This window comes from Vigna unguiculata, chromosome 8 (assembly GCF_037176805.1).
Source record: "Vigna unguiculata cultivar grain cowpea cultivar isolate G323 ecotype 2 chromosome 8, ASM3717680v1, whole genome shotgun sequence".
Lineage (NCBI taxonomy): Eukaryota > Viridiplantae > Streptophyta > Magnoliopsida > Fabales > Fabaceae > Vigna > Vigna unguiculata.
The window spans coordinates 40,245,845-40,260,942 of NC_140799.1; the positions used below are offsets into that span (position 1 = coordinate 40,245,845).

Here is a 15,098-nt window from a genome sequence, read left to right on the forward strand (position 1 = left end):
TGTTCCAAAATTTGAAGGATTTGGTCTTCAAAAGTAAACATATATACATAATTTAACTTACTAATAAATTCAAGAACCCTTCTTATTTAGAAATTCAAAAACAATCTTAAGTGAGAGTTTGAGACACTTTGAAATATGATGATAATATCATTTAATAATAAGATGCTTCAAATTGTAACTCGCCCAAGTTGTAACATCTTGTCAATATTTTATTGTCGCTAGTTGTTAGTTGACTTAGTTTGATGAATATAAATAAATATTTTTATTTATTATTTTTCTAATATGTATGTTTATAAATATGCATCTTGATTTTATTTTGTCTATTTTAATATATTTTTTATATAGCATTTTTTATTTTCTTGCAGTGAACAATAAATTATTATTATTTTAATTATTATATTAAATATTTATTGTTATAAGATAATAAATTTAGGATAAGAAAAGTTATAAATGAACTTTAATTTTTTTTTTTTTAATTTATGTGACTCGATATGTAATCATGTAAGAGAGATCAAACGTATTAATCCGCGAGTTTTTTTTTACTAGTCCATCCTAACTTATTTATCATGAAATATGCTAAAATAAAATTGATTGACCCACATTCGTATCCTTAATTAATTATACTATTAGAAGAATTTAATACTTGTATTTTTGAAAAGAAATAGTCTCCCTATCTTCCTTCAAATGGAAAGTAATATTTGTTAAATTACATCTCAATTTTTTTCTTTCTACGCGTTTTTTTTTTCATAACATATTTCAGTGTCATTTTTTTCTAAATCTCTATGGTTATTCTTCAAATTCATTCTGATTTTAACAAATTCTTTCTCGTAATATCCAATCTTTTAAGTTAGGTACGAAGAAAAAGATAAATATATACTAATCCATCTTGACTTATTTATCATACTCTTCTCTGTTTTAAATTACTAAAATACATAATTTATTAGATAATTAAAAAAAATTTGTGTGAACTTTTATTTGATTATTAATTTTGTAATGTTTAATTATTTTTATTTTATTTTTATAATTATTTAACATTTATTCAATTATTACTTAAAATTGATATAATTATAATTTATTTATCGATTGATATTTAAATATTGGAGGAAAGATGTGTATTATACACATACTTGATATTATCATTTTTTATTATAATTTTTATTTTTGAAAAAAAAGTTTCATTAGTATTTAAACTATTAAAAAAATGAAACAAGTACACATGTACATGTTCCTTGATCGACACGAAGATGAGACAAAAGTTATATCATTATACTAAAAAAGATGATGAATTTTTACTTATAAGATAGTCAAACCCACAATTATCTTCTCCATTGTTATCCTACCATGATTACATGTAAACGAAAGCATTTTGAATGGCCTGTGACAGGATATATAAATAGAGTTTCTTCTTTAATTTTTCAACAACTTGTAAACGATTTTAGTATATAACTAACTATATTAGAAATTGGTCGACTTGACCAAATTAAATTAAATTAAAATTGTCGGAATTGGTTTAGGTTGGGCAATTTAAATTTTGAACCAAACCAAACCAAACCATTTCGATGTATCTATAGAGGCTTTAATTTTCACATTATCCGATTTGCCAAACCTATGGCTCACCTATTTATAGTTAGTTGTATTATCTCATCAACAACAAAAATAGGTATAATTTTGAAAGAAGTGTTATATTCTTAAAATGCAATATATGGATAAAATAGTAAGGACCTTCTCTTTTCTCATGAACAAGACACTCCCTAGCTTACCCGTGAATCATACCACCGCAAAGGCCGTGACCAATGTCCTCTCAAGTTTAAGGAAAAAGTTCCTCAAACTTGCTCTTTCTCTTTATGTAGGTCGCAGCACATTTATGCAGATAAGTTGAATACATCCAAGAAATGGATTCTATAATACCAAGAACAATTAAAATGCAATTATATCACGTCCAATAATCTCACATCGTTTAAAATAGTTATATTACGTTCAATAGTCTTACATCGTTTGAAAATCCAAATCGAAGAAAAATTTGTAAAGATACATGAATCTTGCATCCTGCTTTTCTTTCTAGGTTGTATTATGAGTCTAGAAAATAGATAGAGCCAACCTAAACAAAATAATCCACAATCCGCATGAAAGCACTCAAATAGATTGCTACTTTCCTGATTTAGGTAGCCTATGGAAGTGATCCTTCTATCCCACTTAGCTTTTACTTTTACCTTTCACATGAATCCCATCAGATCCACTCAACACTGACAAGAGCTCCTACCAAAGACCTAGTAGCATCTATTTAGGAACATGATGAAACTTAAAAAAGGTGGTATAGTAGTTAGGAACTACACTGTTATAACTGCAACCACATGAATGCAGTGATCATATCATCAACCGGTTTCACATCTTCACAGACCTGTGCCATGCATTTCAGATACACAACATAAAGTGAAGCATTCTTCTGAAACCACATCCCCTGCAACACAAGAAATGCCTCAGAGTCTCTGCAGTTTTCCCACCAGAACAAACACACAAACAACCCTTCTTAAATCAAAACATCATGCTTTCTCCCCAACACAAACCAAACAAAGCATGCATAAAGCCACAACCTTTGACTCAAAAAATATGGCTGGATTTCCCCCGGTGGAAATAGGAACCCGAGGCACGGTAGCATCCCTCATAATGCAAGAAATCGAGTACTTCAGCAGGATTGATTCAAATTCACAAAGGAACAAGTCTCAAATCACAGAGGTGGGTTCCTCCATTAGTAGTACAAGTTCTAGAACCACAATTGTATCTACAGTAGAAGAAAGTATAAAGAAAAAGCGAGTGAGTAGCAGCAGGCTTTTACCAAGTATGTGTTCTATGGTTGATGTATCAGACAATGGTAGGCCAAATGGGACCTCAGCTTTCGGTTACAGGAATCTGAAGTCTGACACAAAAAAATTTCAGGTTTAGATTATGCTCTCGGAGAGCTTTGAAAACCCAAGCTTCTTAAGACGACTTGCTAAGGGTGTAGCCCAAGCCTTTTCTGCACTCCCACATTTTATGTCCACAACTTCAACAATGTTAGGTATCTTTTTATCATTCTTCTCCCTCACTGGAGTTCTGCTCACTGAACATATATCAGAACCTAGCATGGGTATTGTCTGTGTATTTCTGCCATTTGTTTTTGTTTTTGTTTTCTGGGGCATGCCATTGCTGGTGCCTCTGTGGTTTGTGTTTCTGCTGCTTCCACTGCTACTGGCTTCAACTGATGATTTTCTTGGTTGTAGTCTTTTTTGGGTTGTATTGCCACAGGGAACTGAAACAGGAAGTGTTTGAGTTTTAGTCCTTGTTGAAGATACCAGCTTCTTTGGGGCAGAAGGGACATGATCCAATTCCCTTGTCATTAAGGAGCTGATTGTTCCAGTGGTGCCAAGCTTGATGGATCCTCCTCCACCTTTTCGAACCTCCACAGTCTGAGCCATGCTGTGCTCCTATTATGAGATTGATGCCCCCACCAGAATTATTCAACGACCTGTTACACAAATTGGTTTCATCAGTGATTTGAGATGTGAAGTCATAAACTTCTCACAATTTTTTTAGTTTGGTTATTCTTCTTCTGTTTACATGATTGGACAGACTTTTCTGCAAACAAATGAATTACACAAGTTAAATTAACTCTGAACACCTAACACTTTTCATCAATTATGAGAACTTCTGTAGAAGATGATGCCTATAAGTTAACTTAAAGTAGAAGACACTCGATTCATTTGATCTTATTTTCTTCTCTTGTAATTCTTTGGAGAAATTATTCAAACAGGACTTGTGCTAGGATAAAATAAAGAAAAGTGTGATAAATTCTGCAAGAGTAAGAGGGATGGGGAGGGAATTTGCTGGATTCAGTTACAAAAACATGGTTCCAGCATCAAATAAAAAACAACAGAACAGAATTTCTGATATAATTGAAAAACAGTAACCCCCACTTAAAATAGATGATTCAGGTTGATTCATCCATGGAATGCAAGTTAACAAGTTGAAACATCATACACTGTGCATCACGATTTCATAACAAACAACATACGCTGCCACTGAAACAGGGTGTTCATAACATCATAACTTCAGGATGAAAATTACAATTCAACTATAATAATCTATCATGACATCGTGCAACGAAAGAGGGGGAGAAAAAAACGAAAGAATGTCAAATCACAATGGTTAACAGAAAATGAATCAAATATAAATCACCATTCCTCGTTATAAAAAAAACCCAAGGAAGGGTAAAAGGAATCCCACTTACCAAAACACAAGAAAAATCAAACGCAACAATCATCAATTTTGACAACTTGAATAAACATACATATACTAAGAAAACCAATGATTTAGTTTTGACAAAAAATAAAAGCAAAACAAGAATGTATCTGGCTTCCAATTCAATCAAATTGCCTCACTTCAAAGAGTGGCAATCAAATTCCCACAAGTAACAACCCATCACTACACTACAGTGCATACAGTGCAGAAGAAAGAAACAGCATTTTAGATCCAAAGAGAAGGCATGAAAGATCAAATAAAAGGGGAAAACAAAAGTTGGGTATTGTACGCACTGCAAGGTTATGGCTCCACACTTTTGCAAAGTTGCAGATTTGAAACAGACCCATCAGAGGTGGGAACCTTTTTGTGCTAAAATTGAGTGAAAGTGAAAGTTGGGAATGGAGAAGTTGGAGAAATTAGTGTTCTACAAAAAATCATATCTAATCCAACCAACTTTATTTGACTCTCTGTGTGTCCTGTTTTGGACCGTGCGCATCCAATGCTCTTGATTTGACTCATAAGCATCGTCGTGCGAAGGTTAACTTCGCCACCAAATTTTCACAACTCATTATGGACAAATCAAATCATAATCATGAACGCAAAAAACAATCGGTGAAAATTCTGTTTTATTACTTTACTCAATTGACTTTTATGCTTCCATTGAGTTTCTTTAATTAATGTTAATCAATTTGCGTAATTTTTTTTTTCAGAAAAAATCATGCAACTTCTAGGAGAAATGATGTAAAAAAAGTGATCCAAAATCCAACTTTGAGATCCCAAAAAGTGCAAAAGTCAGAAAATGAAGTTGAGAGTTGGCTAAAACACAGATCACGTGGCCTACAAACCGCCCAAGGAGACAGGAACCCACTAATTATTACTTACCTGCTCCAAATAATATAATGTTTTTTTTAAGTATTAATAATTATTTTAGTTAAACAAATTTTCCTCTCTCAACTATTTTAAAGTCTGGTTTTTTCAATTTGTAAAATTTTTAATCTTTCATTTTTTTTCCTAGATATTCTACTATATTATATTGTATTACTACTTCAAGATTGCATCTTTGTGACAGACCTAAAGCCAGACTGGTATTTACATTTTGGGAGAAAGGAAATGTATGCAGTGAGTGAACTTTTTATACAATAGAAAAAGCTTTCATTGTTTCATCTTCCATAGTTTCATAAATAATTAAGCTTTCTGAAAAGGTTACATAATTTTTCAGCAATTTGATGAGTTTAAAAAGCTTTTAATTTGTTTGGTAGAAAATTCCCTCCCTCAGTAGATAGCATTGATTGTTGACAGAATGTGATGTGTCTGTCACAGCTTAGCAGACATTATTTGACAAACTCTGCACAGTGTGAACTCTTGACAAATTTGTTTTCCATAAAAAATTTGTTCATAATTTAATTCCAAGAAAACAGTTTTTAATCATGCATGAATTCGAGTGCCCTTTCTTTGAAGATGTTAATCACGATATTAACTACCGATTTTATGGATGAAATGATAAACCAACAGAAAGAAATAAAGAATAGTAGCAGAATTCGTAGAAAAAGATATTGAGTAATCCCATTCAATAAATAAATGTGCTCTAAAACAAGTTATATAGTTATTTTATTAAAAGTTATTGTTTATTTTTCCTTTATATTTTTATTTAAAGTTTGTTGTCCCATATAAACACAAATTGTGTAACACATATATATATATATATATATATATATATATATATATATATATATATATATATATATATATATATATATATATATATATATATATATATATAAATTGAACTAATTCAGACTCAATAAATTTATAGAAATTAAAACGAATAGTAAGAGATAAATTAAGTAAAAATTTTGGAGAAGATAAATTAACACGGTACTTTTAATAAATATTTACTTAGACTTCAATAAATTCTTAAATTAAATTATTTAGGTCAGTATAAGCTTGGTTTAAATTGCGTCATGTCAATGCTTAAATTAAATCCAAAATAAGATAATCCAATAAAAATCTCAAATTAACTTTTTTAATTTGATATTTGAGATTTTACATAGTAAACTCATATAGTATTTGTCATCAAATCTGTTTGATTCTTTGATCCAATTTTAATAAGTGTTCACTTTTTTGTTACATATTAAGAATTCATTAGACAGTTTTATATTGGAAAAAGGTTCTTAGGAATGTTGGGATAGATAATTTTATTTAGAAGTTACCTATTTATAATACATGAAAAAGTTATAGCTTGAGTGCATTCTTTGGTTTATGGTCCATTCTTTATTTGCTCCTATTCAGAAGATCGCGTTATCACAAAATTCATTCATACAGAACATCATAAATTCACAATACTGCTCTGATATTACTGAAAATTGTCAGTGGTTAAGAGATAATTTGTGCCTGTAAATTGCTGTTTGACGATTTAGATACCATACCATTTTTACATGATGCTTCTACAATCAACAAGGAAGTGTGTTTTTGCAACAGATGAACAAAAATGCAGATAAATTCATTTTATAATAATCTATATACAATATTGATATAGTTTGCATCAACCAAAAAAGACCAAACTGGTACATGATGCAACGCATAAAAGAAAAACCTGCCAACTAAAGTAAAAAGCCGAGGCCAGTAGTTTTGGCCTTTTTCTTTCTTCAAAGTTCAACGTGTTAGGCTTTGGTATTACCAAAACATCACACTGGAAGTTCTCTAAAAATGTGCCATGCTTTGGTGTTACCAAATATCACACTGGAAATGACTTCCCAGGACCTAAAAAACCTCTATAAAAATCAAGCAGATGAAGATATTTATGGCATATTTGCCTTGAAAGCAGAGGCAGCGGAGTAGTAGCATCTTTGGTTTGTAATCACCAAAGGAGCAAGCAGCAAAAGCTGTCTGAATGAGAAAACATCTCTAAACAGAATAGCAATGGCTTTTTTGCCGTACAAGGGAGTACCTATTTCCCAGCATACCAGTTCTGAGCACACTTGGCATCAACAGATAGGTCAACTTTAAGAATGTTCTTGCCATTAAAGGGTTTGGACATGCACTCAACAACTATGGACTTTGCAACCTCAGCCGATTCCGTTGGTCCTTCCAATATGACCTCATCATGAACCTGCTTTGTCAAATCCAACATTCTTAGTGAAAAAGTATCAATGTTTGGAAATAGATATCTGAAAATATTCAGATATGGAATAACTCAAATATCAAAACATAGTTATGAATTTCTTTATAGGCCAAGTTATGAACATTAACACTATGCGTCAGCCAAGTTCCCAATTGGTACTTTATACTTACCAACTCCGGGATTATGAATGGATAGAATTGATTATTGAATCAAGACTCAAGTAGAATATGGCAAGATCAGGTGTAATCTGAAAGCAAGAAAAAAAAAATGAAACATAGATGGAACACTAAATTACCTGTAGAAGTAACTTCCACCCAAGTTCCTTTAACTGCTTATTCTTGGAAATTTGCAACATGGCACACATGGCAACATCAGCTGCGCTACCCTGTTGAATACCACAAATCAGAAACCCAAAAAGAAAGGTCTGCATGTGGGAATGGCATCTCAACTGAAAGCATTGGGCTATTATGAGAGAGGAGTGAACCCCTGTTTGGCCATGCAAGCATGTAGGGCTTTAAATGAAAATATCATGTATTTATTTTAAGAGTTAAGGACCTGCACTGGAGTATTGATAGCAGCTCTCTCAATGTGACCTTTCTGGTATGTGTTAGCTTGGGCCATCAAAGGGAACCGTCGCGCTCGCCCTAGCAATGTGTGTACACAATGTGACTCGTGAGCTTCCTTTTTACGCTCCTCTTGCCATTGTAAAACCTCTTTTCTATCATTGTACCAAAGGTCAACTGTTTTCTTAGCATCTTTCACAGAAACCTGAGAGTGGACAATCAAATAATAAATCACAGACACTTGTCACCTGCGTAAATTCCTTATAATAAGTTAGAGTTCAGGTTACCTTCCAATCCTTGGAAAGCCCCACAGGTGTCTTCCCATATGCAATTGAGAAGTTAAGCATTTTAGCTTTTCTTCTTTCAGAAGCAAAGGCATCCTGACATGGAAAGGGAGAAAAACTAAAAACATAATCATATTATGAAACAGTTTTGAGAATTTATAACAATAAACTGCTAAAACAGGATTTTTCATTTCTTGAGGGACAGGCATCAAACGAAGCCAAACTGCTGAAACAAGCTTAGTTATTCCTGGTGTTTTCGTATTTACTTCTGTTAATATACCTAAACATTATTAAAAGCATATACATCCAAAAACTCTGAATCCTCATGTTTGGAAGCCTATCACAAATAAACTGCAATCCTTCTATTACCACTGGTCCCGTGTTATACTTTCCCCCAAAACAGTGTTCTAACATGCAGTACTTGTCAATTATTTTTGTGGGGAAGTCCACAAATTATGTGTCTTTGTTCCAATATATCTGTTTTATTTTGCAGTTGATCGATCTGTGCCCAATCAGAACATGAAATTTTCCTCACTCATGCACTGCCAGCACTCTGGTTCTCACTTTATCTTATGTCATCAACTACGCAAATTACCAAATTAAAGACAAAGCCACTACGTGAACGTCTCTATGCAATGGTACTTGCTACTATTAGCAGACAGTTACCTTCAAAAGAGGAACTGGGGGTTTATCTTCACCAGGCTTAGGATGCCACTCAAGAAGCACTTCCTTTTTCTCAACTGCTTCACGAATATATGGGTACATATTCATTGCAGTCCTTGAATGAAAATCTCCACCAGCTTTAAAAGCATCCAACATGCTCTTACACTCTGCAAGGTGAGCCAGAATCCTAAGTTCCAGCTGTAACAATACAAAAGACTGTTAACAGAATGAAAGTTATTGAAAATAGCTTAGTTAGATAGAAAAATATAGACTATAAACCTGCCCATAATCAGCAACTATAAGGGAATTCCCAGGTGAAGCAATGAATGCTTGACGGATTTTGTATCGGTCCTTTTCCAGAGCAGGTTGATTCTAATTCACGAAGTGTATGTGTTAGATTCTATACTGTTTTGAAAGTCAATGATTAATCTACTAAATGTAATACCCATACGTGAATGTCCAAATGTAAATTGAAAATGATTGAGATGGGCTACACTGGCAAAATTTAGGATTCAAATAATTGCAACGAAATAACAAAAAGGGCATCAAACCAAGCAGACATCAAATGATTACATAAATGTGTGTACAAACCTGTGTTTAGTACAAATGATTGACATATTTTTAACTAAAGAAGTAAATCAATATGAAAGAGTGTACATTTGAGCAGAGATGTCAAGAACTGACTCTCGAGCTTGAGACATTTGACAGATAAAGGCCTAGAAAGGGTTTTATATTTTGCTGTCTCATAAGAACCATAGAGGTTAAACATGGATAATCCACAGAACTATTTCACCTTCTGTTGAATTTTTGTTGTTTCAATCTTACTGCCAGAATTTACTAACAAACTATAGAACAGAAAGGATAGAGTGGAGGCCCAAAATGGACTTATATATCTATTAGGGAAGAATCATACATAAAGGAGAAACTACATCTTATTTTAAAAGACAAAATGGTAATGCCACCTGCTAAGAATTTAGCATCAAGGAAAATGTATGACACCAATTAGTGGAAACACAAGCACACATATCAAGGTAAATGGTCAAATCTCAATGTATAGTACTTAAAAATTTCAAGTTCACAACAACTACTGTTAAAATGAAATATTGAAAATTATAATAACCTGCAGATTTGGTCTTCTGGCTGACAAGCGTCCTGTCTCTGTGTTGATATTTAAGGAACAATGAACACGAAGATCTTTACCAGATATATTCTGTCCCTGCAAAGAGAAAATGAAGCTATTAGAGAGCACATTTAAAGCGCTTCATTGCAAAAATATAGACGTATATTTACTTAATGTAAGTAGTGGCACATTAAGCATACAAAAAATCAGCGTGAACTCAGATAAGGAAATAATTTCTCGACATATCCAGGCAATGGAGAACCTAATACCGATCTTCTCAAATCAGTATTTTTAATAGCTCAAGGTACTATGGTACACTTGTGGGTTTGGTGCCCCGTGTGAGTTAAACATTTCATTTTCTGAAGTTTTATATAATTAACAAATAACTGTTCAAAAACATCCTCTTTTAGAAAATGAATAGAAAACATCTTTAACTTTTTACAGACAAAAAGTATTATGTTGCAGTTTTTATACAGGGTTCAAATAAAGAGATTTCAAGCAACCTCAAGAAACTTCAAATTGGAAACCAAACAATAAAAAAAAGTACCTGAAGGGGAAGGATGAAGTTAGAAATCAAAGAGTTGATAGAACAAACTTGACATAAAGCAGCAATTGCATGGCAAGCTTCTCTCCCTTCTTCCTCTGTTGGAAAGGCAGCATAGGCTGTTCCATATGCAGATGAATCAATTTTTACGGGTGCAACTTGATTTTGAGAAGGATTTCCATCTTCATCACCAAGTTCCAAGTTACAATCCTCATCAAAGAAGTCATAATCAGCAGAAATTTTTCCAGCCATGGCCTTTAAAGCATCACCACTAACTGACGGCCAACCAGTTGCCGTGTACATCTCAGTCTTCAAGTTATAACCTAGGCTCGTCACCTTTATATCACGAAATTTTTTGGGAGCCTTCTTGCCTTCTTCAATCACATTATCAACATTAGGAATTTTGAATATTCGTTCAGTTGGAAGTGCCAGATTGGAGTCCTTTCTGTAAATGAAGAATGGGACAAATCAAAATTAAAGTTTTACTTCAATCTAATGCCCTTAAGCTACTTAGTGATAAACAGCAAAGTTTATAAAATATCAAGGCAGGTAGCAGTATTAACATTCAGTAATAAATTAAACTTACAAATAGCAAAAATACTTCAGTTTTTTACTAGCAAATCATTAATATATTAAGATTGAAAGAAAAAAATGCAACACTTAAGATTTTAAAAATGTTCACCTGTTCAAAGTACCACCAAATAGCAGCTGGCGCAACTGTGAATCACTTCCCACATTCATATACTGGGCATCCGGACAATACCTACTTGCCCATTTCCGGAATCTATTAGCAGCTACCTCTTCCTCTACTTTGGCCACCTTTTCTATGCTTTCAAGATAAGCCCGATCAACTAGCATTCCCTCAGATTCCATCATGACTAGAAGCTCGCCAAATGGTCGCCAATATTCATTGTAGAAATCATACATGGTTTTCCCATACACTGGCACACTATCAAATTTCCAGGGCATGTCTGAAAGATGGCCCTTCAGGCTCTCATACAGCTTCAAAGTGCTGCTAGCATCCAGGGCAGAATAGCATATCCAAGGTATACGCTCATTTCTCTGTAGCTCTTCAACAGGAGCAATGACACTTGTTTTACCCTCGGATCCATCCTTTTTCAATTTTTTCTTACTAAATATAGTTTTCATTGAGACCTTACCAATCAAATCCTTTTGATGGTTCAGCTGAGTCCTAGACATGACCCTTCTGTCACCTGTAAGCCCTTCCAGAGAATAACCTCCATCCAAAAGTCTAGAAGAATCCCATAATCGTGCCATGTGCATTGTATCGGCATGAAATCCAGAAACTTTGAATCCATAATTCTCTATAACATGACAGTCAAAGCTATAATTATGCCAAACCTACAGAATATGCCAGTGATTCAGTTATTTCAAATATGGTTGGTAATCTTTGTTCATGTACATAGACGAAACCAGAAATTCAATAGCGACATGATTTTATAAAAAAAAATGCTTAATTTTTTACTCTTGGTAGAATAACATCACCGGGAAATCCTTCACTAATAAATAGGCCTGGGGAAAAAAGTAAAGAAGATTTCGTCCCACCGATCAGTTCATGCTCAAGGGGTGAATATTTGCAAGGCTTAACCCCAAACTACTCTAGACAGGTATTCTAATTACCGGGGTCTTACAAGGAAACTATTCCCCTGTCCATTAAGAGGTCATACCTGCACGACCTATGGAGAGGATCCAGCTTTCTGCATGCCGGTTTGGGAGAGGGTTCATGTATGAAACTGGAATTATGTATTTTCATTCCATATGTGCTTAAGTAGTGGAATGAGTGAAAAAGGAATTGGAAAAAAAATATATCAAGTCAACAAAACAGAAGCATCAGATTGTCTGGTATGGATTAATACAGAATGAGCAACTTTTTAATATCTTATGAACTGAACAAGGAGTGGTGACTTTTTTTATAGCTATATTTATGCATAAGAATCAGGAAAAGATAAAAGGTGGCATACCACTAAACCCATAGTAAAAATCAATATGGATGGTTGTATAATATGACACCAAACCTTTAGATTACCGAAGGTAATTTAAACCAGACAGTAGCTAATTGTCAGATTATCAGATATCATAACTAGTACGGCACATTTCATAGTACCAAGCATATAATTAAGACTTGAGAGGTTGCGCATTGAGGCGAGAAATAGGATTAAGACATAGAATGGAGGGAGGAAGAAAGAAAAGTTCACCTTCCTTATGGAAGAGTCACTAAAAAATTCGGCAAATTTTAATAAAATCTCTTTGCCTCCACCATCAAGAACATCTACCCAGATGCAGGACTTTCCACCTCCAAAATCAGCTTCTGGACCACAATAAATGCTGAAGCATATTATCTCACCATGATCTACAGGAGTTTCTTGTCTGACATCTATCTTGGCTACCTTTGAAGACAATAAAATCAGCAGATAATGTGTGCCACAAACATAAATTAGTTGAATTCATGTCCATAGTCACTAGAGTAAATGAGATAATTGAGCTATATAGACTAGCGAAAATGAATAACCATAATACAGTAAAAACAGTGAAAATATTAATACCTCGGTATCACATGCATGTATAAGATGCCTATACTTTGTTGTGAGCATCTTGGAAACTTCCTCTGCAAGAGATATATTATCAACAACCAGAATATCTTCATAGATACTACAGAGCCTATTCCGAAGGTTGGTTTTGTCAGTACCACCTGCCTGTTTTGCAGATCTTACATTAATTGAATCTTTTGCAATTCCATCCAAGCCATGATCACCATTGACTACAGTGATTTTCTCTTTACTAATTCCAAAAGTAGAGTCGTTACACTGGCGGACCACCTTTTCAGAATCCATAAACACGTTTGATTTGTTTAATACAGAATACTTAACAGGAGATGAGACATGTTCCCGATGGTCCTGCAGTATAATATTCCTGTCCCCATTCTTAAAAACAGCCTGGTTCTGACCAAAGGAAGCAACTCCATTAGATGCATTAGAGCAACCATTTTGCCTGTCAAATTTATTTGAGCCGTTCATTTCCTTTTTGTTTTCTGTTAACTTATCTTTAGCTATAGTCCAGCCTCTACAATCACCACCTGACAAATTTCTACCTACAGTGCTTGCGGAAAATCCATTGTTGCAAGAAGCCACATCCATCATCCTAACTTTCGTTTCACATGAACGCAAAGATTCCAGCTCTTCTTCCTCTGTCACCTCCTCCAGTGTGCCAGTTGATGCATTTGCAATTTTCATAGATGAAATGCAAACTGGAACTTTGCATGGAAAATCACGCTCATACCTCACGCCATTGTATTTATTTAGCGATGTGCCTTTTGGACAGCAAGAGAAACCTGCTCTAGACTGTACAGAATTTCCAAGCACAGAGCTGGTTCGGAGGCCATTGTATGAAACTTGGAATGACTGAATTTTTCTTCTGCAGTTCAGTTCACATCAAGCAACCAAAATAAAAATTCCAATAAATTAACGTAATAGCATTTTATCTATCCATGTTCTGGCTAAGAAAAAGCTCCACCCATAGCCATCTATGGTAAAAAAATACTCTTTCTATCCCTTATTCCACATTTACAAACAAAGCTGCCGATAAGAAAAAAGAAAAAGCTAATCCCAGATGAGGGTAACATCCCTAATAACCCATTTCAGGTTCAATAATCAACAAATTGTTAATAAAAAAAACAATACAATTAATGTTAATGCGAGGCTCAACCTACAAGGCACTATGACCCATTAGACTGAAAAACACAATCAACATAGCTTACCGTGTGATAAAAAGACATTAGTTTCTTAAGAAAAAAGAAGAATACCCAGTTATATAAGATGCAAAATTGAAGATATTAAAGAGATGGGCAAGGTGAAGGCAACGAAAGACATGAACTTTGAAGTGAAATAGAGAGAAAGAAAGAAGGGTAAACCGTTGGAGTGACGGAGACGGTAAAAGGGAAGAGAGAGAGAAGGGGCGTGAGAAGCTGCGGCGGCATAAGGGACAGTGTGGCCTCAAAGCAGACACCTCCATTGAGGCAGCAGTCACCTCTCAACCAGTGCTCCCTCCACGCTCAAACAGATTACGAACCATCTACTTAAATATACTAATATATATAATATAATATAATATAATATAATATGTAATATAGTTTTTTAAATATAAAAAAAAATTGAAAAATATTGGCCATTAACATTATTATTTAATAAAAATATAGTAAATACGATTTTATCAGATTGTTTGCCACGTAATCGTGTGATTGGATGGCCGGGATGCCTCTAATAGTGATCGAAATTTCACAAAGAATTATGTGTGTATTTTAAGTGATTATTGTGTTTTTTATGGAATATTTGGTTCAACTTACCTAATTTTTTTATTATAGCTTTTAGATAAGTCTTATAAATATAGATCATCTTCTCTTTTTTATTTCAGCACACTATGTTTGGGTTAGAATATTTTAAATTTCAACATTGTAAATAAAACCATATGGTTAAAAAGAAGGCCTTCTCCGAAAAAAAATTATATTTTTTAA

General features: G+C 33.8%; 2 protein-coding genes across 4 annotated transcripts; both read right to left on the minus strand.

Moving 5' to 3' along the window:
• Positions 1 to 1,928: 1,928 nt before the first annotated feature.
• On the minus strand, positions 1,929 to 4,951 carry LOC114195372 (hexon). Of its 3 annotated transcripts, none has more exons than XM_028085808.2 (2): positions 4,569 to 4,951; positions 1,929 to 3,502 (listed from the first exon to the last, which is right to left on the minus strand). In XM_028085808.2, exon 2 carries the CDS (start codon positions 3,450 to 3,452, stop codon positions 2,937 to 2,939), a length of 516 nt encoding a protein of 171 aa, XP_027941609.1. In that variant the 5' UTR covers positions 3,453 to 3,502; positions 4,569 to 4,951; the 3' UTR covers positions 1,929 to 2,936. The 3 variants fall into 3 exon arrangements, with proteins under 3 accessions (XP_027941609.1, XP_027941610.1, XP_027941612.1); XM_028085809.2 differs by lacking the exon at positions 4,569 to 4,951 and adding an exon at positions 4,416 to 4,546; XM_028085811.2 differs by lacking the exon at positions 4,569 to 4,951 and adding an exon at positions 4,265 to 4,409.
• A 1,803-nt stretch (positions 4,952 to 6,754) lies between these two features.
• Positions 6,755 to 14,651, minus strand: LOC114194362 (DNA polymerase I A, chloroplastic/mitochondrial-like). The gene is made up of 12 exons (XM_028084529.2): positions 14,499 to 14,651; positions 13,135 to 14,002; positions 12,787 to 12,978; positions 11,253 to 11,932; positions 10,574 to 11,015; positions 10,027 to 10,122; positions 9,186 to 9,278; positions 8,910 to 9,104; positions 8,247 to 8,339; positions 7,952 to 8,164; positions 7,692 to 7,781; positions 6,755 to 7,384 (listed from the first exon to the last, which is right to left on the minus strand). Exons 1-12 carry the CDS (start codon positions 14,597 to 14,599, stop codon positions 7,223 to 7,225), a joined length of 3,225 nt encoding a protein of 1,074 aa, XP_027940330.2. The 5' UTR covers positions 14,600 to 14,651; the 3' UTR covers positions 6,755 to 7,222.
• Positions 14,652 to 15,098: the final 447 nt, after the last annotated feature.

Excerpts from the sequence above, each read along its gene's own strand:
- LOC114194362 (XM_028084529.2), bottom strand. The coding sequence starts at position 14,599 with ATGGAGGTGTCTGCTTTGAGGCCACACTGTCCCTTATGCCGCCGCAGC. Across the intron at positions 11,933-12,786 it reads GTGACTCTTCCATAAGGAAG|GTTTGGCATAATTATAGCTT; the intron begins GTGAACTTTTCT and ends CATATTCTGTAG. Across the intron at positions 7,385-7,691 it reads GGTGGAAGTTACTTCTACAG|GTTCATGATGAGGTCATATT; the intron begins GTAATTTAGTGT and ends TTGACAAAGCAG.
- LOC114195372 (XM_028085808.2), bottom strand. The coding sequence starts at position 3,452 with ATGGCTCAGACTGTGGAGGTTCGAAAAGGTGGAGGAGGATCCATCAAG.